The sequence below is a fragment of the Carcharodon carcharias genome, chromosome 4 (assembly GCF_017639515.1).
Source record: "Carcharodon carcharias isolate sCarCar2 chromosome 4, sCarCar2.pri, whole genome shotgun sequence".
NCBI classification, from domain to species: domain Eukaryota; kingdom Metazoa; phylum Chordata; class Chondrichthyes; order Lamniformes; family Lamnidae; genus Carcharodon; species Carcharodon carcharias.
This window is the reverse complement of record NC_054470.1, coordinates 36,204,655-36,230,345: the sequence shown is the minus strand read 5'-3', so window position 1 is coordinate 36,230,345 and position 25,691 is coordinate 36,204,655. Positions and strand designations below refer to the sequence as shown.

The 25,691-nt window shown below is 42.2% G+C and overlaps 1 protein-coding gene across 1 annotated transcript in view; it reads left to right on the top strand.

Moving 5' to 3' along the window:
• LOC121277111 (fructose-1,6-bisphosphatase isozyme 2-like) overlaps window positions 1-25,691 on the top strand; it is a 57,839-nt gene that overhangs the window by 15,061 nt on the left and 17,087 nt on the right. Inside the window, exons 4-5 of the mRNA XM_041186133.1 lie at window positions 16,697-16,837; window positions 20,365-20,502. Coding sequence (XP_041042067.1) covers window positions 16,697-16,837; window positions 20,365-20,502 — 279 coding nt within the window. The remainder of the gene's footprint in view (window positions 1-16,696; window positions 16,838-20,364; window positions 20,503-25,691) is intronic.

The following is a 25,691-nucleotide window of genomic DNA, read 5'->3' as shown; positions in this document are numbered from 1 at the left end:
GCCACGGATGGAATGAGGGCACTATCCATGGGGCAGATCAAGGTGCATGTGAGAGAGTGAATGGTGATGTCCATTGAACTGGCAGTGAGTGAGGGCCCTGTGGATGTTTGATGGGTTTTTGAGTGTGTGAATTGAGAGTGATGAGAAGAGTGACTTACCCTGGTGGAACGGAGGAGATCATTCATCCTCTTTTGGCACTGGGTGGCTGTCCTCTTTTGCAGGATATTGGCGCTGAGCACCACTGCCAGCGCCTCCTATGCTGGACTGGTGACCTTGCTTGCTCGTCTTCGCTCAAGGAGGGTAGAGGACTTTGCAGCGGGCCTCCACTGCATCCAGTAGGCATTCAAGGGAGATGTCGCTAAATTTGGGAGCAGCACATTTTCTCTCTTTGGCAACCATGACTTTGCAGCAGCTTTTGTTCCCTTAGAGAGTGCTGGCTCTGTGTAGGGGTGCCCTTTAAATATGGCACCCAGTTTACTGAAAGCCTGTATGACAGTGGGGCGGGCAAATCAGAGGCTGTCCCACCATCGATCCGATGTGAAACCTGTGCCTCTGCTTTTTTGAAACAAAGTGCAGCACAATACAAAGGAAAAAGCCGTCATTGCCGTCAACAGGTCAAACACCACTTTCCCTACCTGATATCAGACTTTGCTGATTTTTGGATGATTCTGCCCTGATTGAACAGGAGAGGATTAGATCTGACCCCCAATCATATAATCACCAGATTTACAAATGCATTGCTAAGTCTGCACATACTAACCAATGAAGCTTGAATACAAACTCCTCTGATGGCTCAAGATTGTTCAGAGAAAATTTACTAGACTAATACCAGGAATGGTTGGGTTGTCTTATAAGGAAAGGTTGGACAGGTTAGGCTTGTATCCACTGGAGTTTAGAAGAGTAAGAGATGACTTGATTGAAACCTTTGAGATCCTGAGAGAACTTGCCAGGGTGGATGTGGAGAGGATGTTTCCTCTTGTGGGAGAATCAAACACTAGGGGTCACTGTTTAAAAATAAGGAGTCGCTCATTTAAGGCAGAGATAAGGAGAAATTTTTTTCCCCAGAGGGTAGTGAGTCTTTGGAACTCTCTTCCTCAAAAGGCGGTGAAAGTGGAGTCTTTGAGTATTTTTAAAGCAGAGCTAGATAGATTCTTGATTAACAAGGGGATAACTGGTGATCGAGGGTCGGCAGGAATATGGGGTTGAGGTTGGAATCAGATCAACCATGGTTGTCTTCAATGGCGGAGCAGGCTGGAGGGGCAGAGTGGGCTACTCCTGTTCCTAATTCATATGTTCGTATGTATGTTTGTATAAAGACAGACCAGAAAGTTGCAGATTTAATTCCTGGTTGTATTCTTCTGAACTTTGGTCTAGTTCGCAGGCCACAGTTTCGAGAATAGATTTCATTTTGGAAATAAATACTACATGGTACAATATATTAAGTGTAGTTTATACCCATGTTACAAGGATCTTTTTTTAAAAAATGGCTCTGAAATGACTAGCCAATTGAAACTTAGAGTGCAGTACATGTAGTGTGGCACTCAATACGAATACATTTTATGAGCAAATATTCTATCAGGCACTTATTTCTTTCAAGGCTTGACAGTTATTTCAACTTTTGCAGTTAGACTTTCACCATACACTGTTTTGCTTAAGTCACTGCATATTTTCTGGCATGGAGCTCAACCCATGGTTTAGCAAAGAGTTTGTGCTCTTGTTTTGTGCTTGATCCATTTATTATATTAAGCTGCATGAAGCTATGCTTCATGTCATTCATGAATATCAGTGGTCCCAAAAAATGTTTCGACCATCGTGGCATCAGCACAAATGTCACTAAGGGTAAAATTTTTAGCTCAGCAAACGGGCGCATGCCCAACCCGCTCGAGTGTAAAATGACACGCGTTGACGTTGGGCGAGCATCCCGACATCAAGCGCAGTCGTGCGATATTTCGTTTGGCGGGCGAATGCTGGAGTCGGTAGCGTGCCCGCCGACAATTAAAAGGCCTGTTAAGGCCATTAAATGATCAATCAAGTTGAACCTTTCACTGCCCGTTCTACCTTATGGTTGGCGGGCAGGCGAAAAGGCAAAGCAGCCTTTGGACCTTTTAGGAAACCTCATCTACGGGCAAGATGAGATTTCCTAAAGCAAATAAAACTTAAATAAAAATTTTAAAACTTAACTAATAACATGTCCCTGCTCATGTGACAGAGTAACATGAGGGGACATGTTTCATTACGTTTTTATTTTCTTTCTTTTTATATAATACTCCATCTCCCTGAGGCAGCTCTGTACCTCAGAGAGATTATGAAGCACGCACTCGTGCGCATGCACAAAGATCACTCTCACCCAGCACACACTCCACCCCCCCCCACACCGCACCACCCTCCCCTCCCCCACACCATCCCCACACAGGCAGTGCTGAGCGCTATCACTTGCGAATCACACTGGGCGGGCCTTAATTGACCCACCAGTGTGAAATTGCCTTCCGGCCCCGATCGCGGGCGGTGGTCAGCCAAGCCTGTCTGACACTGGTGAAATTCTGCCCTAAGTTTCTAATTGCTGCAAGGCCACTGATATTTGTTCATGTGTATGGGATAGAATTTTGTCACTGAAAAATATCTCAAGAGATATCAGGGTGGAAATAGTTTTTGTGCAGCCCATGTAAAATAGAGAAACTACTTCCCAAGCAATGGAGGAACAAGCAGATTATTTTTCTGAAGACATATTTTAAAATAAAGTAATCACACACAGGCCTATCATGATTTGGGAAGTTTGACAATTTGATAGAAGGAATTTTGTACAAAGATGTTGTTATTAAGTTAAATTTAACTTAAGTGATAGCGATGTCAAATTTGACCTCATTGCTCCTGAGTTACAAAAGGGAAAATCTGCTGGAAAGAACGAACTATTAGATGATGTTTATGAGTGACCACAAGTTGGTTCTTTAAAGCCTTATTAAAATAACAGTTGCTTTTCAGATAAATTAGGAGTAAATACTCTGAAACTGTGCTCCTGGCATAGAGCCTTGTTTACTGGGAGCTCACATCAAAATCTGAATGTACATCCAACATCCATTATAAGATTACCCATGCCATTTTTGTGTTGTGTATATTTGAAAAAATTATTCCATTTTAAATGGAGTTTTTGGCACTGTGGTGGCTATTTGAGTAAGATATAGAGAAACTGATTGATTTGATTTTGGCGCATGATAAAACAGGAACAGAAGTGACTCTTATGGTGCTTAAATGGTAGAACCGAGATGTCCCAAGAAATAATCATTCATTTTATCAGTGCAGTTTTAAGCATTGCTGTGGAGCTCTCTGATGGGTGTGAAGGTAAATGCATTTATAACTGCAAGAATTTGTGTATAATTGCACAATATTATGATTGCTTGAGACTCAATACATTTGTAAAGTTATTCGTCACTGAACAAAGGATTATAATGCCAAAATGAAACATCATTTCATAAGAACCTAAGCACAATAATATTAATTATTGATTTAAAAGCAGTGAACTGCATCCCGTGTTTCATTACTCTAAGCAGGAATAATAAGGCACTAAAATTCAATCTAAGAAATTGTAATGGTAGCAAAAGTAGAAATGAAACTCCACCCATAACTGCTATAAATAAATGTATAACATTGTTTATCTAAAAACGAGCATTCCCATGCTTGAGTTCTAACCAGCTAAGTAAACTGTAAATTTCCCTGCTCCAACTGTTCTTTTACACAACAGATTTCCAGTTTTTTCCTCTGCCTTTTTTAAGCAATCGACAAATGTTAGGTACAGTTAACCCTCCACTATCTTGTGCAAATGACAATGCCTAATGTGTGAATTGAGACAGTGAGCATTTTTGGCTAGTTTAAAAAAAGAATGAAGACGAGCTTGCAGTTCTTTCACTGCCTCAGGACATTGAAAATCTCTCTGCATCCAGCTGAGTGCTTTTGTAATGTATTCACTGTTATAAAGTAGGAAATGTGGCAGCCAATCTGCACACAGCAAGCTCCCACAAATAGCAACATAATAATGACCAGATCAGCTTTTGGGTATTGGATGAGGGATAAATATTGGCCAGGACACTGGGGTGATTTCCCTTGCTCTTCTTAGAAACAGTGCCATGGGCTCTTTTACATTGATTTAAGGAGGTAGGCAGGGCCTTGATCAACGACAATAATCTGTTTGGATGAAAGTTCATCGCAGATGAGCCCGCTCTTGGCCTGGTCTGTTATCCACACACATGGGCTGGATTTTCCACTCCTCCATCGGTGGCTTTGATAGTGGGGTGAGAGCTCAAAAAAACCCAGCAGGCAACCTGGCTATTGCCTACCCACCCAGCCTTGACCTGTCTGAAATTTTACAGGGTTGGGGGAGGTGTCAGGCGTCCTGCCCACCTGTGGGCCCATGGAGACCTTATAAGTGGCAACCACCACTGGTATTTTATTTGCAGCAGTGGGGAGGCCCATGCCTTGCAGGAAGCCTAGCAGCTTTAGCTGCGCAGGCATGGGTATGACTTCCTTTGCTTGATCAGGTTATTGACCCCATTAACCCTCCCTCCCTAGCCTCTTGAACCCAGCCCCCCACCTCCCTCAACTCCCTCATCGAGATCCCCGACCCTGGACTTACTCTGCATGATGGGACTGTCCATAAACCCAGCAGTGGCCACCACGTCTATCTAGTGCAGCAGGGGCAACAGAGCTGTTGGCCACCTGATTGTCCAGCAGCTTTCTAGGGCGGAACTTCCAAGATAGGAGTGGAAGTCCCGTTTTAAAGCAACGAACATTGCTCCCAGTGTTCAATTGCTGCAGGGCAGCCATTAGGATCGTGGGGTCCACATAACTTTTTAGCCAGGGGTTGGGCACCACAGTACCCTATAAAATCCAGCCTATGGATTTTCCAGATGAGGACATTGAATAGAAATCAGGAATGAAATCCCTAAGAAACAGGTATAAAATACAAGAACAGAAAATATTGGAAACACTCAGGAGATCAGGCAGCAGTTGTGGAGAGAAAATAGGAGTTAATGTTTCAGGTCGATGATCTTTAATCAGAATTGATCAGCAAAATCGCTGCCTGATTTTCCCTTCTAGGCCCAGTGATGCTGAGACCAGATGTTGTTCAACTTCTGACAGCCTAGCTGAGATCACCTGACAAATTGGGGATCAGACCTGAGACTTTCTGATATTACACTGGGGCATGATTTTATTCGCTAACCCACATTGGAGAGATTTGGGTTTTGATTTGATCATTGGGATTTGTTCTGAATATTCTATGCAAAACTCCAGTGAGCTCAGTGTCCCTTTGCATGTTTATTTTGAATACCCCCACAGAAAAGATAATGTCAGCAAAACTCACTCACAATAAGCCAAACTGAGACATTATTAAATTACTTAAAAGAAATTCATTGCAAAAGATTTATTTTTCACATATTTTTGTTTCTCTTGATCTGTTAAATAAAGCCCTCTTGTGTTCTGGGCCACTTAGTATCTGAACAAAAGTCAGGTCTGCTCTTTATAATTAGTTTTAAGAAAAGTGCTGTAGTTCTTTTTATATAAGTAGAAAATCTGTTTAGTCAGACAAGCCTTTCTCAGTGTCCTGCTTTCCTCTCTTTTCCCATTATAAATGCATCATTAGGTGAGCAACTATCTATGTAGGCCAGGAGGGTCTACAGTGTGCGCTGAGTTCAGTTATTTTTATATTGCTGCACTGTTTTGTTGGTGCCATCATTTCAAAAAAACATGGGTCTTATGTACTTGGTGGCAATCCAAAGATAAACTTTTTTTGAGCTCGACCGTCCTAGCTGCTGGCCTCAGCGAATTGAGTTTGAGAGCAATCTCACTGGGGCATGCATCCCGAGCCATACACTTCTGGGTAGGCAAATTCTATTAAAACAGAAAGTGCTGGAAAATGCAGCCTGTCTGGCAGCATCTGTGGAGAGAGAAACAGAGTTAGCGTTTTGAGTCCAATATGACTCTTCAGTTCCGAAAAAGAATCATACTTCACTCAAAATGTTAACTCTGTTTTTCTCTCTACAAATGCTGCCAGGCCAGCTACAAAGGGAAAACCCAAAATCCACTGCTTATCAAAATGATTGTTACCAATCCATTCCAATATTTTTCACTTTCCTGCAGCTGTTTACTCCATAATTACCTTGATTAATGTGTAGGGCTGACAGAAAAAAATCACAAGAAATCAGAAGTGAGGAAAATATATTGTGGCCCCAGCACATTAAAGTTTTGCTTTGGCAATCTTCCCAAGACCTGAAAGCCTTTTCCTTTTATGCTCTGATGGGCATGGGAAATTGCACTCACTTGTTCCACCACTGCAATCCAGACATTCCAGAGACTGACCCTGACAAGGGGAAACCCCTCCGCTTTGACCTCTTTTGCTGCAACTCCTAAGAATCTTCAAATGGGGCAGCATTCTGTCCCTGCATTGCTCAATGGATGAATGCTGTTCCACAGGACACCTCCCCTTTAACTGAGGGCAGCAGTCCCGCAGGCGGAGCTGCTCCTGTGAACTCCCTCTGCCTGAGGCAACTGTGTGGGGAGTACGTGAGGTTCATACCACGGTCTCATGCACTCAAACAAGATCAAGTTTCCAGATAATGTGCTGGGGCCACAATATATTTTCCTCAATTCTGATTTCTTGTGATTTTTTTCTGTCAGCCCTACACATTAATCAAGGTAATTATGGAGTAAACAGCTGCAGGGAAGTGAAAAATATTGGAATGGATTGGTAACAATCATTTTGATAAGCAGTGGATTTTGAGTTTTGCCTTTGTAGCTGGCCTGGCAGCATTTGTAGAGAGAAAAACAGAGTTAACATTTTGAGTGAAGTATGATTCTTTTTCGGAACTGAAGAATCATATTGGACTCAAAACGTTAACTCTGTTTCTCTCTCCACAGATGCTGCCAGACAGGCTGCATTTTCCAGCACTTTCTGTTTTTATTTCAGGTTTCTGGCATCTGCAGAATTGTGCTTTTATTACAACTTTCTTCTTACATGAGGAAGATGGTCCCTATGGACCTCTCGGAGTGCGTTGGGTCTTGGTTAGTTCAGAGTTGTGAACTCACCAGGATTAGTTTAGTTTATAGAAGATTAGGTGTTCTCAAATTTATACATAAAACCAAAGCCCAAGTTCAGATTAATAAACTAATTGGAATATAAACATATGAATGAGACTGGACTTCTGAAACTCATTTTGATTCTTAGCTTGTGTTTGACACTGTGACCATTTTACTTGGTGCCATGTACCTCCTAACAGTTTTGTCCTGCAATATGTAATATTTACACTTTAATAGACATTTCAGAGCCATGTTTAAAGCCTCAAGGTTTAGGCAATGTGTTTTACTGCTAACTTAATTCAAATGTTTAGAACTTCTGTTTTGTCACGCAAATGGATCTACATTTCATTCACTCATATATGCACATGCAGTGATGTGAAGGGAGATCACAATGTTCAAACAGCTTCATCTATTGATGAATATTTTCCAGACAGTATCATCCAGAAGCTAAAAGGAAAACAAACTTATTCCGACATTACTCATCTGCTGTAGTAATTCCATGGGTGACAGAAATAAACCAAGTAATGCCTGCATAAACCAAAAATAAACCAATCTAGTCCAAAACTTAAATGAGGTGAAAACATAACTGCGGCCTTTTGTTTGAGGGAGTAATGGAATTACATTGTTCAGTTACCCATGATGATGTTTTCAGCTGGGCAATGTTCGCTTGGCTAGATTTTAATTTTATTTCTTTCCTTACTATTTTCCACATGATAGCTTTTCCTTATGCAAGATTTCCCTTGATTCATACCCAACCTAACTAAGAGCTTGACTGTAGCCTCTTCCCAAAGTTGCTTTTTTAAATTTATTTGTTCATGGGATATGAACTTTGCTGGCTAGACCAACATCTACTGCCCATCCCTAATTGCACTTGAGAAGGCGGTGGTGAGCTGCCACCTTGAACCGCAGCAATGTATGTGGTGCACTGCACCCACAGTGCTGTTAGGGAGGGAATGCCAGGACTTTGACCCAGTGACAGTAAAGGAGCAGCGATATAGGATAGAATTTTCCCGTCGGCAATTTGGGGGGTGGGGCCTGCTCGCCAACAGGAAAATGACACAGGATGACATCGGGAGGAACCCCCAACATCATCCCAGTCCCTTTAAATTTTTAGGAAGGCAGGTGGACAGTGAAATCAGCTGTCTGCCCTCCGACCTGTCATTGGCCAATTGAGGCCATTTACAGGCTAATTAAGATCATTAAAGACCTGTCCGTCCAACCTTAAGGCTGGTGGGCAGGCCAGGAGCCCCAGTGGGCTCCTGATAATACATAAAACCTCATCCACTGGCGGGATGAGGTTTCATGTCCATTTTTAAAAAGTGTAATAAAGTTTATGTCGTTTTTATTAACATGTCCCATCTCGTGTGACATTGTCACATGAGGGGGACGTGTTAATAATATTTTTATTTTTCTATGTTTTAACTTTTGTGCACTGTCAGTAATCTCCCTGAGACAGCACTTAGTCTCAGGGAGCAGAGCGCACTTTGACAGCTGGGGATTCCCTACCCCCACCCCCCACCCCCCGCACAGGAAGAGCATAGCACTTCCTGTCAGGTAGGCTGCTGGGCAGGCCAACTCAAAATGGCCGCGGGACCCGTTTTGGCGGCAGGGGTCAGCTGTCCACCCACCGGTGGAGCCCGCACGCCCACCAAGGGCAAAATTCTGCCCAGAGTCTCAAGTCAGGATGTGCATGTAGGGGAGCTTTCAGGTGGTGGTGTTTCCATTCATCTGCTGCCCTTGTCCTTCTAGGTGGTAGAGTTTGCTAGTTTGGAAGGTGTTGTCGAAGGTACCTTAATGAGTTGCTGCAGTGCTTCTTGTAGCTGGTACACACTGCTGCCACTGTGCATTGGTGGTGGAGGGAGTGAATGTTTAAGGTGGTGGAGGGTGCCAATCAAATCGGCTGTTTTGTCCTAGATGATGTTGAGCTTCTTGAGTGTTGTTGGAGCTGCACTCATCCAGGCAAGTTGGATAAGTCCAGCAGTTGGATAAGTTTTCATAAAAAAGCCCAGATTTTGTTAATATTGATGGCAAAATTGTCATTCCTCCAATGAAACTGACAGCAACTTCTGGAAGCCGCACGTGCACAGTTAAACACAGAGATTGAGATGTTATTGTCAGTGATTCCACGCTTCTCCAGAGGGAGAGCTGTTGAAGTACCCCCTCCCCCCAGACTGCAATCAATTAGGGAATACTGAACTGATGAGAACTTCGACAGTGAGTGCTATTGTTTCACGGCTGACCTCAAAACCTAGTTCAATGTTTGCCAAATCACATGTTTGCAACAAGCAAACCATAGCAGCTCATCAATTTTATCTGGTGAGTGGCTAAACATTAAAAGCTGGAAAGGAATTTGGTTAAATCCTAGAGCTCTGTAGAGTTGGCTGATCCAACTATTATTTGGCCTCAGCACCTCTTGTTTCATGAGGGGAAGAAATCATCCAGGGTTCCTGTCAACAATGATCAGAAACTCTGCTTTAGAATGCATTTCTGTGAATTTTGGTGGGAATTGGATTGGCTTGTAAAGCCCCTCATTTCCCCAAATAGTCTACTGGCAAGAAGATAACAGCCCCATTTGGTGAGGCACCAGAGGGTGGTGTTTACAGAACAGTAATCCAGCAAGCCATTGTCTTCAGGGAGTGGTAAACACATGACAGGAGGAGAAAAAATGATGAGGAAAAAGATCTGAATCAGCACAAGCTAATGACAGGAAGCAGCAGTCAAGGTCAGAACAACTGGATGACTTCAACATGGACAATCAGCTGTGCACTTTGGCCGAACATTTCTATTGCTTTATAATCATATGAGGGCTGATGTAAGCTGTGCCATTAGAGGGAGGAAGCCTGCAGAAGTTAGGCACAGTAGATGAGAGAGTATGGTAGGATCAATGTTGCCTTATGCCACTTCTGCAAGTCCCTTACCAACTGATTGAAGAATGGCAATAGCAGAAGCCTGAAAGCTGGTTTGCTTCTGTCTTCTCATCACGGGAGAAGCTGTAGCCTGAATTTTACCTTTGGCGGGCGCGAAGATTGGTAGGCCTGGGAGCAGTCGGGAAACATACCACCGACCGCGATCAACCCCAGGCTGCAATTTCATGCTAGCTGGCCAATTAACGGCAGCTAGCGTGAAACGTGCACTGAAATGCTCAGCTCTGCCGGGGTGGGGGCAGGAAAAGGGAGGGTGACGACGTCATTGTGGGCACGGGTGAGTGCTGCAAGAAAGCTCCCTGAAGACAGACAGCTGCCTCAGGGAGCTGCAGACCTGAAAATGCCCAAATAAAAGTTTTAAAAGCTGAACAAAAGTGTCCATGCATCACAATCAATCACCTGAAAATATGGCTGATAAAGAGGCTGCCCACAGATATTTATTTTTATTTTATTTCATAACGGAAATTTTATTCCACCCTCGGATGAGATTTGATTAAAAAAATTGGCCAATTCGCCTGTCCGCCAACCGTAAGGTTGGACAGGCCACAAAATCGGAGACAGTTGAACCATTAATGAGCTTGATTGGCCTCTTAATTGTCAGTGGGCGCATTTCTGACTTTTTTGCACGCTGGCCGAGCGAAATATTGCACGAGTGCACATGGATGGCACGGGATGCTCCCCTGTCATCTTCTTGCGTGATTTAATGTCTGATCGGGTCGCGTGGTGTAAAATTCTGCCCTTTGTTCCAAATGGCAAATCCTAAACAGATAAAAAGCTTAAAGAAATGGTATATAATTATAAAATCCAGAAGAATTTATCAGTGGACTCCTGAAGTTAGTGCCTTTCCCCCAAATAGGGCCTCATGGAAAAGACTGTCCTGTAGTGACACTCAGTGAAATAGTTTTGGGTTCTGACAGGGATGTGGAACTGTACAGGACATCATAAGGTTGGTTCAATGCGAACACAACAATAAGTAAAAACAGCAGACCCTAATGAACAGACTTGCTTTAAAATCAGCAAGCATATAATGAGGGCAGCAAAGATCTGCAAACATGGAAGACTGCGGAAATCAGCAAAAATGTAAGATTGAGTAAAGAGCAAGGACTAAGAATTAAATCTCGGATTTAGCCGAGTGAACAGAAGTCCATTTCCAATAGTTATTTAAAATAATAATACATGATAAAGTAAATGAATTTACAGTTCATTCAATGTAATCCATGTGCAGATCTATGTTATGATCCCTCCAGTCAGCTTTCTCCCCTGCTACAGCACCGAAACAGCTCTTGTCAAAGTCACTGTTATGGCACACCATGTTATGGTAAATCAAAAACAAAAACAGAATTACCTGGAAAAACTCAGCAGGTCTGGCAGCATCGGAGGAGAAGAAAAGAGTTGACTTTTCGAGTCCTCATGACCCTTCGACAGAACTTGAGTTCGAGTCCAAGAAAGAATTGAAATTTCAACTCTTTCTTGGGCTCGAACTCAAGTTCTGTCGAAGGGTCATGAGGACTCGAAAAGTCAACTCTTTTCTTCTCCGCCGATGCTGCCAGACCTGCTGAGTTTTTCCAGGTAATTCTGTTTTTGTTTTTGTTTTGGATTTCCAGCATCCGCAGTTTTTTTGTTTTTACCTCTATGTTATGGTAAATGCTGAGTTGGTTAAATCCCAAAGGGAAACTTGAAACAACTTGTTTTGCAATTTGTATAAATTTTGAGATGTGTGTCTCGAATTCAGTTGTAATAAGACCACAAATTCTTATAGGTTTTTACAAAATTAGATTAAACATTTATCAACAATAAAAATTATTGTTAGGAACATTAAGAGGATATGTCTACAAATTACTGTTGTAATAACTTGTAAATCCCCTACTTAATCTGACTCCCAGTTACATTTTCATTAAAGCGACAGTAAGATACATTGGCCTGAATTTCTCCTGTGTTGGGTGGGCTCAGCGGGAGTGGGCGGTCGCTGAGCCAAATGCCGCCTACGATTGGCTCTGCACTGCCATTTTATGCGGGCGGGCCAATTAAGGTCCGCCCAGCATAATACGCAAGCGGTAACGCTCGGCGCTACCTGTGCAGGCGGGGGGAGGAGGGAGAGCCGGGGTCAGTGCGCATGCGCGCGAGAAAGCGCTTCAATCTCCCTGAGGCACAAAGTGATTTAAAGTTTTTTTTTTACAAACATTAAAAATTTAATGAAACATGTTCCCTCGTGTGACTATGTCACATGAGACCAGACATGTTCTTATTTTTCATCTAAACTTTTTATTTAAGTAGCAAAAGCTTTAGGAAACCTCATCCCACTCGTGATGAGGTTTCCAAAAAAACATAAAGGCAGCTTGGCCTTTTTGCCTGTCTGCCGACCATAAGGTTGGATGGGCAGCGTAAACTTTACATTAATTACTTCGTTAACGGCCTTAATAGGACTATCAATTATCGGTGGGTGCGCAGCCATCTCTGGCGCGCGCCCGCTGAATGAAACATCACGACACAGTGCGATGACATTGGGACACATGCCCAATGTCATCATACGTTATTTTACACGCCAGCATGAAAAATCCTGGCCACAGATTTTAAAAGACCCAAGCAAGGTGACACACAATACCCTGAACCAGTCGAATTCAAAGTAAGTTTTCTTAACTTTAGTTCTTTGCAGAGAGTAGCTTGCGGCATAGATGCTGAAGGCTTTTCACACTTGTTAGATCTTAAAAATGCCTATCCTTACATACAGTCTTCGCTCCTTTATACATATTTTCCCCTTTGAATGCAAATTCCCATTGTTTCATTATGTTTTTGGACTTTCTGATAATAAAATTCTCTCCTAGCCCTAAGTTTTACCAGTAATCTTTAGGAAAAATAAACACCATGGGCGGGCGGGCCCAACCCAATCTCCGGCGGGCAGTGAGCCGATACCCACTGGAGAAGCGGGCCACACCGCCATTTTAAGTAGGTGGAACAATTAAACCCACCCAGCGGGAAGCGCTATGTGCTATGCGCTTCCTGTGCAGGCGGGGGGATTCCCCAAAAACGAGAATGTGCTCTTTCGCACATGCGCACGAAAGAGGCACATCTCCCTGAGGCTAAGTGCTGCCTCAGGGAGATTGTTTCCACGTTGAAAAATATTAAAAATAGGAAAAAAAATCCCTAAAATGTCCCCCTCATGTGACATGTTCATAATTTACATAACTTTATTAAAATTTTTGAAACCCTGTATGAAACCTCGTCCCACCGCTGGATGAGGTTTCATGTTTTTTCGATTTCCCACCGGGGCTCCTGGCCTGCCGCCAGTCTTAAGGTTGGACGGGCAGGTCCTTTAATTGTATAAATGATCCCGTCAATGGCCTCAATTGGCCATTGACAGGTCGGCGGGCTCGCAGCTGATTTTGCTGCGCCCCCACCTTCCTGAAAATTTAAAAGGGGCGGGATGACATCATCCCACGTCATTTTACGTGTCAGTGAGCAGGCCCTGCCCCCTGCTCGCCGACAGCAAAATCCTGCCCAATGTTTCTAAACATCACCACCTCCTTTGAAATCAATTTAGTCTAGTTTATTTAAAAATGCAAACGTCCTTTTACACCTTACTTTCTAAAGTTACCCCCTGTCTACCATGTTTACATCAAAGTCTTCAAACCAGCTGCCTTTAATCCAATTAAGGCTCACACACATACACAGAGACACATATAGGCACAGATACTACTATTTTACAATAAATTCCAATAATGTTATGAGAATTATTATATCTTCCTGGTGGTCAAAGATGACTATGTAACTGTGACAAGGGTAAACTTAACTTCCTTGCACCTCTGGACCTGTTTGCAGCCTTTGATAGGGTTGATCACACCATCCTCCTCCAGCAGCTCTCCACTGTCGTCCAGCTTGGTGGGGCTGCTCTCACCAATTGTAACGAGAGAATCACTTGCAATACCTTCTCTTCCTGCTCTCTCACTGTTATCTTTGGTGCCCTCTAAGGATCGATCCTTGGCTGCCTCCTATTTCTCATCTATTGCTGCCCTTTGGCGACATTAACTAAAGACACAACATCAGTTTTCACATGTACACAGAGCACACCCATCTGTACTTCAATATCACTGCTCATGACTCCTCCACTGTTGCTAAATCATCAGACTACTTATCTGACTCCAGTACTGGATGAACTAAAATTCCCTCCAATTAAATATGGGTAAGACTGAAGCCATTGTTTTTAGATCCACTCCAAACTCTGTTCCCTAGCTACCAACTTTATTATCCCTCTCCCTGGCAATAGTTTGAAATTAAGACAGTCTGTTTGCAACCTTGGTGTCACATTTGATCCCAAGATGAGCCTCTGACCTCATAATTGTGCCATCACTATGACTATCTATTTCGATCTTCATAACATCCCTGACTTTGCCCCCATCTCAGCTCATCTGCTGCTGAAACCCTCACTCCTGTCTTCATTACTTCTAGACTTGACTATTCCAATGTACACCTGACTGGTTTCCCACCTTCTACCCTCTGTAAACTTGAGCTTATCCAAAACTCTGCTGCCTGTGTCCCATTCCCCTGTCACCCTTGTGCTTGCTGACCTCCAGATGCTCCCAGTCATGCAACCTTTTGATTTTAAAATTCTTTGTCTTCAAAATCCTCCATGGCCTCACCCATCCTGATCTCTGACATCTCCTCCAGCCTCATTAACCTCTAAGATATCTGCGTTCCTCTAAATCTGGTCTTTTGTGCATCCCCAATTTTAATTTCTCCAGAATTGGTGGCCATGCCTTCAGCTGCCTAGGCCCCAAGTCCTGGAATTCCCTCCATACACCCCTTTACCTCACTCTCCTCCTTTAATACACTCCTTAAAACTTACCTCCTTGACTAAGTTTCCAGTCATCTGACCTAATATCTCCTTATGAGGCTAAGTGTCATACTTTGTTTTCTAATACTCCTGTGAAGTAACTTGCTGTTGTCATTTCAGCAAGCAAAAATAAGAAGTATTCATCATTTACCAAGCCAGAAAATTCCACTGTGTGGAACCAGAATCTGTTAAACAGTTGTTTTACCTCAGCTCCTTAATTCCTTAAAAGTGGTTCACCGCAGTGGGTGAAATAAACATTCCCTGAGTCCTTGCCTTGTGCAACTTTCCTTTAAAACCCTTAAACAGGAGAAGGGAAGTCTTGTGGCACAGTGGTAGCTTCCCTACCTCTGGGTTTGAATCCCACTCCAGGAACTAATGGCATGATGGCCATGGAAGGTGTGTTTATAATGTGGCAAGACAGGTTGATTATCACCTGTAAACCCTTCCAATACACCTGATATAGTGGTATACATTTTTTTGAAAAATATACTTTATTCATAAAACATCTGGAAGAACATTATAAAACATTTCTAAATGGCCATCACAAAATGTACAATCAGATTCAACTTTTACACATGGATCACGAGGTGCTTCAATACAATCAATGAATATTACAATCATTTCAATATGGTCATTACAGACAGTCAGACAGTGCAATGGTATTGGAGTTATCAATATACATCATGTTGCACTCTGAGGTGCTTCAATACAATTATAATACAATTAGTATTCACTGCATACAATCATTGTGAGCCGTACAGCCCAAGGGGTCTATACAATTCCCAGCCCCCGGTGCACTATGGCGGAAAGGTCTTAGACAGCGACCTTTCCCCATTGCGTCTTTGTGGCAGCTGTTGCCATACTGCAGAAGGCAATGGCAAGCCACTGCAGTACTTCGCCAAGCATAATCATGGACCAACCTAACAGAAGTCCATGTTCAGGGCATGGTACCCGGAGGAGGAGGAGGAAAAAAGGAGAAAGGAATCGACCAGAATGGGCAATTGTTTCAACTCTTTCAGTACATGCATGGAACTTCAAATGACAAAATTCAGAGAATCTCTGAGGAAGTTTGGAGAACTGGCACAAATTTCCTCTGTTAAGGCAACATGGAAACACAACAAACTGGGTGGGCAGGGACTGAAGTTGGAGTGATCCAAATTATTCTGGGTCCCTGCTCCTTCTCACCTATCAAAATTTCTATTTATTATGGGGAGTAGGATAGGATAACAATATGCAGATAAAGAAAATACATCAACCTCCCAAACAACGCTGGGGAAACAGCTGTTTATTTGTCCATGGTTTCCATAGTTGCTCAGGGCCTTGGGGATAAGGATATTAAAATTTTGAAGGTTTTATTTCCTCCAGCAGTTGATTGTAAAGTAAGTAATTGCACAATGGATCCTGGTCTATTAAAAAATAAGACACTTCATAAAAATCCTCAGCTGGACAATGTATCCACTTGCACTATGGGAAAGAGCCAGTAAGCATTCTACTCGCATCTGAGTTTGATGTTCCTGCCACACCCTGAATGATACAGACAGTTGTCTGAAATATTTAAATAGCCCTGATCCCTGACAGCGTGACTGGGTTAAGGACCAACATGTGAATGGATGAATATCCCATCTGCTGACCAGAGGGAAAGTTAAGGCCAGAAATTCAGGATATACTTCAGAATCTCTCTTTTTAATACAGTAGTTGGACATTGTTAGCATTGTTAATACAAAAATGACACAGAAAGGCAAATGATCCGGTGTAAGTATTATTAATCATGATTACTCAGTCACTGCACCTCATCCTTAGTTAATTGGTTTTCTGGAAAATGATCACTTGTAGAATCAATAGCTTACATTGTAACTGACCGTTGTTTTGCCTTTGACAGGATGCTGCCGAGCCGCCTTCTGAAAATCTTGCTCTTCGACCAGGGAGAGACTTGGTAGCTGCTGGCTATGCACTCTATGGCAGCGCTACTCTAGTAGCGCTCTCCACGGGACATGGTGTCAATTTCTTCATGTTGGACCCAGTAAGTAGCTGATATTACCCATAGAATTATTGCCATTTCTGATCTGATGCACTACCTGCAAGTACTTGTGCCAGTGCAATGATCCAAAATGAAATATTGCACCATAATTGTGTTTGCATCATTCTGAGAATGGGGTTTAGGGTAAGTATTGTCACGACCAGCCCCTGGGCGAGGTTCCCCCAATTTCTTATGACCCTGGATGAGGTACCCCAAATTGTTATGCTTCTGAGTGAGGAGGGATGAACTGGTTCCCTTTCTTTATTCAGCCCCCTCGGTTGGCCACAGCAAGGTTAATTTAAAAAAAGATCCCTTCTCTCATGGATGACTTTTCCCAGTCCAAATGTATTTATGTTTTAAAAGGAGCCAATTTAACCAGGCTGTCTTCAACACCTGCCCCTTCACTTCCCCTCTCCTCACCGTCCAAGGGCCCAAACACTCCTTTCAAGTAAAGCAGCATTTCACTTGCATTTCCCTCAATTTAGTCTACTGCATTCGTTGCTCCCAATGCGGTTTCCTCCACATTGGAGAGACCAAACACAGACTGGGTGACCGCTTTGCAGAACACCTTCGGTCTGTCCGCAAGCATGACCCAGACCTCCCTGTTGCTTGCCATTTCAACACACCACCTTGCTCTCATGCCCACATGTCCGTCCTTGGCTTGCTGCATTGTTCCAGTGAAGCTCAATGCAAACTGGAGGAACAGCACCTCATCTTCCGACTAGGCACCTTACAGCCTTCTGGACTGAATATTGAGTTCAACAATTTTAGATAATGAACTCTCTCCTCCATCCCCACCCCCTTTCCGATTCCCCCCCCTTTTTTTCCAATAATTTATATAGATTTTTCTTTTCCCACATATTTCCATTGTTTTTAAATGTATTTCCATCCATTGTTTTATCTCTACCTTTTAGCCTTTTTCAATTCCTTCACCCCACCCCAACCCCACTAGGGCTATCTGTACCTTAACAAAAACAGAATTACCTGGAAAAACTCAGCAGGTCTGGCAGCATCGGCGGAGAAGAAAAGAGTTGACGTTTCGAGTCCTCATGACCCTTCGACAGAACTTGAACTGTACCTTGTTTGTCCTGCTTTCTACCCTTAATTAGCACATTCCTCAGATAATATCACCAACTTCAACACCTCTTTGTCCTTTTGTCTGTGACATCTTTTGGTTATCTCCACCTATCACTGGCTCTACTTGTCCCACCCCTCCTTAAACCAGTTTATATTTCACCTCTCTTCTATTTTTACTTAGTTCTGTTGAAGGGTCATTCAGACTCGAAATGTTAACTGTGTTCCTCTCTGCAGATGCTGCCAGACCTGCTGAGTTTTTCCAGGTATTTTTGTTTTTGTTTTGGATTTCCAGCATCCGCAGTTTTTTGCTTTTGTCTTCAACAGGAAGTGGTTTCAACTGAGCTAGTAATCCTTTTCCATTATCTCCACAACCACAGGAGATTACAGCTCAATTTGCATTGTATTTTTCCCTTTGAAGTACCTCTGTCAGAAGTAGACCTTGTCACACCTTTTTAGTTGTGACATTCCGGTCTCTGGACTAGTTGGTCAAGCAATCCACATAGGAATTTTCCAGCAAGTGGCTACTTTATAGTCTCAGCTGACTTTTGCTTGTAGGTCTTTTTTAAAAAAGCACACCTTACTTAAAAGTTCAATATGTCCATAAGTAATTTGGGGATAGGATCCATGGTTATGAGAGTATATATGAATACAAGTTATTTGTGTGATTAAGACTTCAGCTTAGGTCGTAACAGAACAAATTTAATGAAAGAATATAGCCTTTTTGTGAGGTGGGGGAGGATACTGGTGGTATGGGGCCACAAGAAGCATAAAATAACACTTGGACATTAAATCATCCATACAACCGTTAACTGAAACAGTACCAACAAAATAAGGCATTCTTGGTTAAACCAGGATTTCTTTTTTCTGTTTCATTCCCTTTTAAAGAAGCAAATGCGATATGAGAAAAGCAAGAGGTTAAGGTCTGGAATGCACTGCCTGATATTGTGGTGGAGGCAGGTTCAATTGAAGCATTCAGAAGGGAATTAGATTGTAATCTGAAAAGGAAGAATGTTCAGCATTATGGGAAGAAGGCGGGAGAATGCCACTAAGTGATTTGCTCCTTCAGAGAACCGGTGTAGACATGATGGGCTGAATGACCGCCTTCTCCACTTTAACAATTTTGTGATTCTGTGGACTCTAACATGCTTCCCCTGCTGATTCCCCTACCATGCACTTTCTGCTGCCAAAAGTACAGCCTGCATTGCTATTGCCTGGCCATCAGCAGGCGTATAAGAAGGTACTAGGAAACCTCCAGCTGATTTTCTTTCTTCTGTATGGGTGGAGTTGAGCATGTGACTGGATGCAAACTATCGCCTCCCCAGATAATTGATTGAGATTGGGAACACATTAGAGTGCTTGTTGTGGGATACACTGGCATTACGTTATTCTGTTAAGGCACTATGCCTCCTTTTCTGTGTTTCTTATGTTTATTAGGGTGGACCAAAACCCTCACTGAGTATTCATTTGCCATTATTTCTAAACTACTTACAGCATACTTCTTATTGAAATAGACTGCATTGAGATTTAAAATTTTTGACTTGTTGGGAATGGTGGGGAAAGGGTGCCTGGTATCATGTGGAAAATCCTGAAATCAAGGTTTCCTTGAAAGCTGTGGTGTTTTGTGAGTCTGACATCAATGTTGGTTCCTCGCCAAGGAGTCGCCCTTAAAACTCAGCTTAGAGTTAAATTTATAATCATACATAAATGTGAGGCATGCAGTCTCATTATAATATTTAAATTGCCGACCTGCTTCCTGGGAATGGGTTAGCTGCCTGCCCATTCACCAAACCCCAACCAGTCTCTGTTAAGAAGTGGTTGGGTTTATGTTGGGATTTTGGATCTTCCATCCAATCCAAAAGCGTCTGTTTTTGAGTTAAATTTCCCCCTTACATATCCCCCTGCCCCACACTTCCCACACCCAGTATATCCTTGGGCAAATAGCCAAAACTCATTGTGAAAGGCTCAAACATGGAACAGTGAGCATTTGACAAGGCACCAGACAATGCAGGTGCCCAAGAAGTGGTATCACAATAAGAAGTCAACACATCTGGGAAAGAAATGGGAAAATAAGTGAGATAAAGAGTATTAAATTTTAATAAATACTTCACACTCTGTAAATATGTGGTTTTCTTTTTCAGCATTCTGACACTACACCTTCATTATCATCTCTTATTCTTGATATTGCATAATCTTTTCAAACTGAATCCTAGAAATAATAGCTACTAAAATATATAAATTATTTAAAGTAATTAGAATTTGTTGAGTTTCTTGTGACAATTATTAGTTCTCTAAACTGTAAAATGAAGTGCTTTTCAGATTAATTACAGTTAATTAATCCCAAATTAACAACAGAAACCTTAATCATAGCAAATACCACTAGCTCAAGGACTAACGTTCTAATAATCTAAATTTATATTGCTTGACCACTGTTATGATTCTCTTCCTTTATTTAGGCTTTAGGTGAATTTATTCTTGTGGAAAGGAATGTGAAAATAAAGAAGAAGGGAAGTATATACAGTCTGAATGAGGGTTATGCCAAACACTTCGATCCTGCACTCACAGAATATATCCAAAAGAAAAAATTCCCTGAGGTATGAACTTTTTATTACATGATATTTTATTATAACAAAATTTCAGTAATTTTCTCAAAATGCAAAGCTGGGCAGTGATTTGCATCAACAGTCACTGCCCTGGGCAAAGGATTTTTAAAAAAAATTAATTCATGGGATGCAGGCATCACTGGCTCAGCCAGCATTTATTGCCCATAAGCATTTAAGAATTAACCACATTGCTGTGAGCTTGGAGTCACATGTAGGCCAGACCAGGAAAGAATGACAGATCTCAGGTCATTAGTGAACCAGATGGGTTTTTATGACAATCAGCAATGGTTTCATAGTCATCATTAGACTTTTAATTCCAGATTTTTATTAGATTCAAATTCCACCATCTGCCATAGTGTGATTTGAACCTGGGTCCCTACAGTATTACCCCTGGGTTTTCAGGACCAGTGACAATACCATATGCCACCACATCCCCTCAGTGTCTCAGAGCCCTCAGGATGTGTCATGTAAGCTTGAAAACAACTCTATGCGAGTCAGGTATATCATGGTTAGATTCAGAGATTCCCTTTACTCTGAAAGGAAAAATACTATAAGGTTGACTTTCACCTTTAGTACTCTCAACATATAGCTTGGCATGTCAGGTGTGCATATTGGGAACATGGGTATGCACCCCACAATTTTCTGTCATCAATGATAAATCCCAGTATGTGCTGCCAGTGTACAAAGCTCTGTGTTGGGAAAGCTAAGGGGAAAAATGATCTCCCGGGTGCCAAATCGAGGGCATTAATATACAATTGTCAGAACTCACTGGGGATAGTGCACTGTAATCTCAAGCCTCACTGCTCCTGAGCTGCAACAAATGTGAAAAGTTGGACCAAATCATCAGATTGCCCCAATTCTGCCTCACTATTTAATTTAGGTTAACAGAATATGAGCACCAGGTTTGTAAACTTAATAAGTAAATAACTGTTTATTGTACAAACTGTGGTTAACCAATGGTAAAAGAAAGAAATATGAACTGCTAATTTCTAACTCTATAACCTAAGGTCTACCTCTTCTGAAATCCCTATACACACATACACAAGGCACATAAGACACACAAAAACATGGATTTTAAGGGTGGGATAAAACAGTTCAATAGCACCAATGTCAGAGTAGATGATTCGATGGGTTGATTTCGATCGATGTCTTCCAAATTTCTCTCTGTTCTTGTTGATGACACAAGATGGTCTTCCAGCACTTTCAGTATTTAGTTCACTGGTTGAGCACTTGCCTTTCAATGTCTCTAACAGTGATTTTCCCCTTTGCCTCTTCACAGGGGGTTTTTAGAGGAAAAACCCAGCTAGCTATTATTGTAGGATTACTGGAATCTTACACACAAAGGAGAGAGAGGTTTTAGGTCTTTTTCCTTTCAATCTAGGAGCTATTCTGCTGCACTGCTCTCACAGAAACCCTGGTCACCTGGTCAGATGCCAATTAAAACATTGTAGCCAGGCAGCTCCCATTGGTCCAGTACTCCTTTCCACCACCATCCTGTCTTTCATGGCACACTCTGTTCCAAGACTGCAACATTGTATATATCGCTCAACCTATTCCAGTGGACATGTCCTTCAAACTGCAGCCATTGTAATTTTAATCCACAATCTAATGGAAAATAAAAAGATATTTTCTTTACAACAGTGCAACAGAAATAAAAACATGTGTTCTTTACATGCCTCCAGCCTTAAAAAGGATGAAACGCCATTTCAAAAATGTATTCCATCACAAGGTATGTGACACATAGACAACAAAACATGAGACTTACTTCCATTCATCCTTCCTCCACCTTATACAGTCTTATACAATCTTCAGCATTTCTTACCTTATTTCTTTAATTTATTTTAATGTTTTCCACCCGGGACAACGACTCTGTGATTACATTGGGCAGAATTTTTCCGTCGGTGAGCTGGGGGTGGGGCCTGCTTGCTGACGCCAAAATGACGTGGGATGACATTGGGGGGAACCCCTGACATCACCCTGCCCCATTTAAATATTCAGGAAGGCAGATAGTGAAATCAGCAGTCTGCTCACCGACCTGTCAATGGCCAATTGAGGCCATTGACAGGATAATTAAGCCATTTAAAGGCCCTGCCTGTCCAACCTTAAGGCTGGCGGGCAGGCCAGGAGCCCCAGCGGGCTTCTGAAAAAACATGAAACCTCATCCACCTGCAGGATGAGGTTTCATGTCTGTTTTAAAAAACTTTAATAAAGTTTATGTGATATTTATTAACATGTCCCATCTCATGTGACATTGTCACGTGAGGGGAATATGTTAATAATTTTTTTATTGTTCTATTTTTCAAATTTCAAACGCTGTCAGCACTCTCCCTGAGGCAGCACTTAGTCTCAGGGAGATGTGCGATCTTTCGCGCGCATGCATACGAAAGAGCGCACTCTGACAGTTGGGGAATCCCTCCCCCCGCCGCACAGGAAGTGCATAGCGCTTCCCATCGGCGGCCTGCCCACTCCAAATGGTGGTGGGGCCCGTTTCGGCGGCAGCGACTGGCTGCCAGCCCACCTCCAAGCCGGTGGGGCCCGCCCGCCCGTCAAGGGCAATATTCTGCCCATTATCTTCGCTGGCAATATGAACAATCTTTACACTGAATGGTCGAAACGATAGACTCCATCTAAACTGTCTCGCATTTCGAGTTTTTAAACTTCTCAATGAACGCCAGTGGATTGTGGTCAATATAGATTAATGTTTCTTTGTTATTGTGTCAGACATAAACTTCAAATGTTGAAGAGACAACAACAATGCTACAGTTTCTTTTTCTACTGTAGAGTACTTCCTCTGATATTGATTTAGTTTCCCACCGATTTCTCTAGCCCTAATTTATTGCCTTGTCACAGGAGTGCACCTACCCCCAAGTCACTAGCATCAATTGCCATTTTAAAAGGTTTGGTAAAGTCAGTGATGGCCAACACTGATACATTTATTAAGATTGCCTTCAGCTTAACAAAGGCTGCTTGACATTCTGCTGACCATACCACTTTTTTCCATTTTCTTAACAAATTGGTGAGAGGTACAGCTATTGTGTTGAAGTTAGGCACAAACTTCCTATTAAACCCACACATTCCCAAAAATCTCAGGATTTCTCATTTAGTTTTAGGAATGGGAAGTTCTATTAGAGTGTCCACATTTGCTGTTCTTGGCAATACTTGTCCTTGTCCTATGATGTGACCTAGGAAAGTTACTCTTGCTTTTGCAAATTTGCTTTTGGCCAGGCTTATGACTAAGCCAGCCAACTGCAATTGCTTAAACAAGTCCTCTAATTGCTTTACATGTTCTTCCTTTGTGTTACTATATGTTAGACATCGTCTAGATTAACCACACAGTTAGGCACTTCAACTATGACCTGATTCATAAGTCTCTGGAATGTAGTTGGAGGGTTTTTAAACCCAAAAGGCATGACTAGACAATGATACAATCCACTTGGTGTAACAGAGGTGAATATTTCTCTAGCCCTTGATGTTAATGGCACTTGCCAGTACCCCTTCAATAGATCAATTTTAGAAAAAAAATGAGGCACTGCCAACCCTACCAATACAATCTTCTAACGGAGGAATTGGGCACAAATCTGTCCACGTTACTACATTCATTTTCCTGTAGTCTATACAAAATCTAGAAGATCCATCCAGCTTATGAACCAATGCCACTGGTGAACTCCAGCCACTTTGGCTAGACCCAGTCAATTGATTGTCCAGCATATATTGGACCACTGTTTCTAACTGAGCTTGTTATTCTGGTTATAATTTTGTTTTATTGGCACTGAGATTCCTACGTCCATATCATGCTTAGCTAACATAGTACATCCAGGTGTATCTCTACAAAGTCCCTTATACTTCCTAGGTAACCCCGTTAGATCTTCCCTTGGTCCTTCTCCTAAATATGAAAACACAGTCCCAGTATTGTCATATTGGCTAGACGGATTGTAGGAGATTCACTTTGGGCACTGACTGACTACTTCTCCTTCTACCTTGCCCTTATTGTCCCTGTCATCCTCCACTACTCCTACCACCTGGCACACTTGCTCTATTTTATCATCTTCTCTGGAAATTTTAGACATGAATTTAGAACCTTTGTTAGATTGTATGGTCAGCTATTAAGTCAGATGGTAGGCTATTATTAGTGAAAAATTGAGTTAACTTTTCCATGAGCACCTTAGCTGTAATTGTCCTTAAAGGAATAGTTTCTGGAAATTGGGTTGTCATATCCATGATTGTAAGGATATACTGATGTCCTGCTTTCGTTTTGGGCAATGGTCCTATACAAGCTACTAATACCCGATTGAATAGTTCTTCAAAAGCTGGCATGGGTATTAAAGATGTTGGTTTGATTACATGTTGAGGTTTACCTACTATCTGACATGTATGACACGTTTTACAAAATTGCACTACATCCTTATATGAATTCTTGGCCAGGTAAAATGTCTGTTTATCGATACTTGGGCTTTCCATATTCCTACATGTCCTGCCATAAGGATTTCATGTGCCACCTGCAATATTGCCTTATGATATTTGGGCGGTATGACTATCTGATGAACAACCGTCCATTCCTCACCCTCAGGTCTGTGAGGCTGTCTCCACTTCCTTATTAGACCTCCATTTTTAAGGTAATAGCATTCCAGAACTCCTTCAGCCTCAGCTTCAGTGTGAGCTGACTGTGCTAACTTGTTTAACTCTGGATCTGCTTTCTAAGCCTCAATTAATGAAGACATGCCAAACACTTCCATTGAATTATCCTCATACGTAAAGAAAGCTTCAGCTACTCTAACATCTACTCGTGGTATTACTTTGATCTCTGGTGATGGACTTTGTTTAGCCATTGCTCTGGTCACCACACACAATGGAAAAATACCAGGAACTTGTTCTTGTAACTGCTCTGCCTATTTAGCCTCTCAGACTTTCCCCGTAATTATGGGTGAAGCTATAACCTTCACTCCTGCCAAATGATTCCCCTGGAGTAAATCAACTCCATCCATGGATAATTTCTTACCACTCCTACAACCACTATTCCAGACAACAAATCACACTCCAGCTGCACTTTGTACAATGGAACCAGGATATAGTCTTGACTTATCTTGTTTACCAATATTGAAGCTTTCATCGAACCCTTTGGAGGGAAAACTAGGTCCTTCTCCAGCAAGAGAGTTTGAGTAGCTCCTGTGTCCCTTAATATA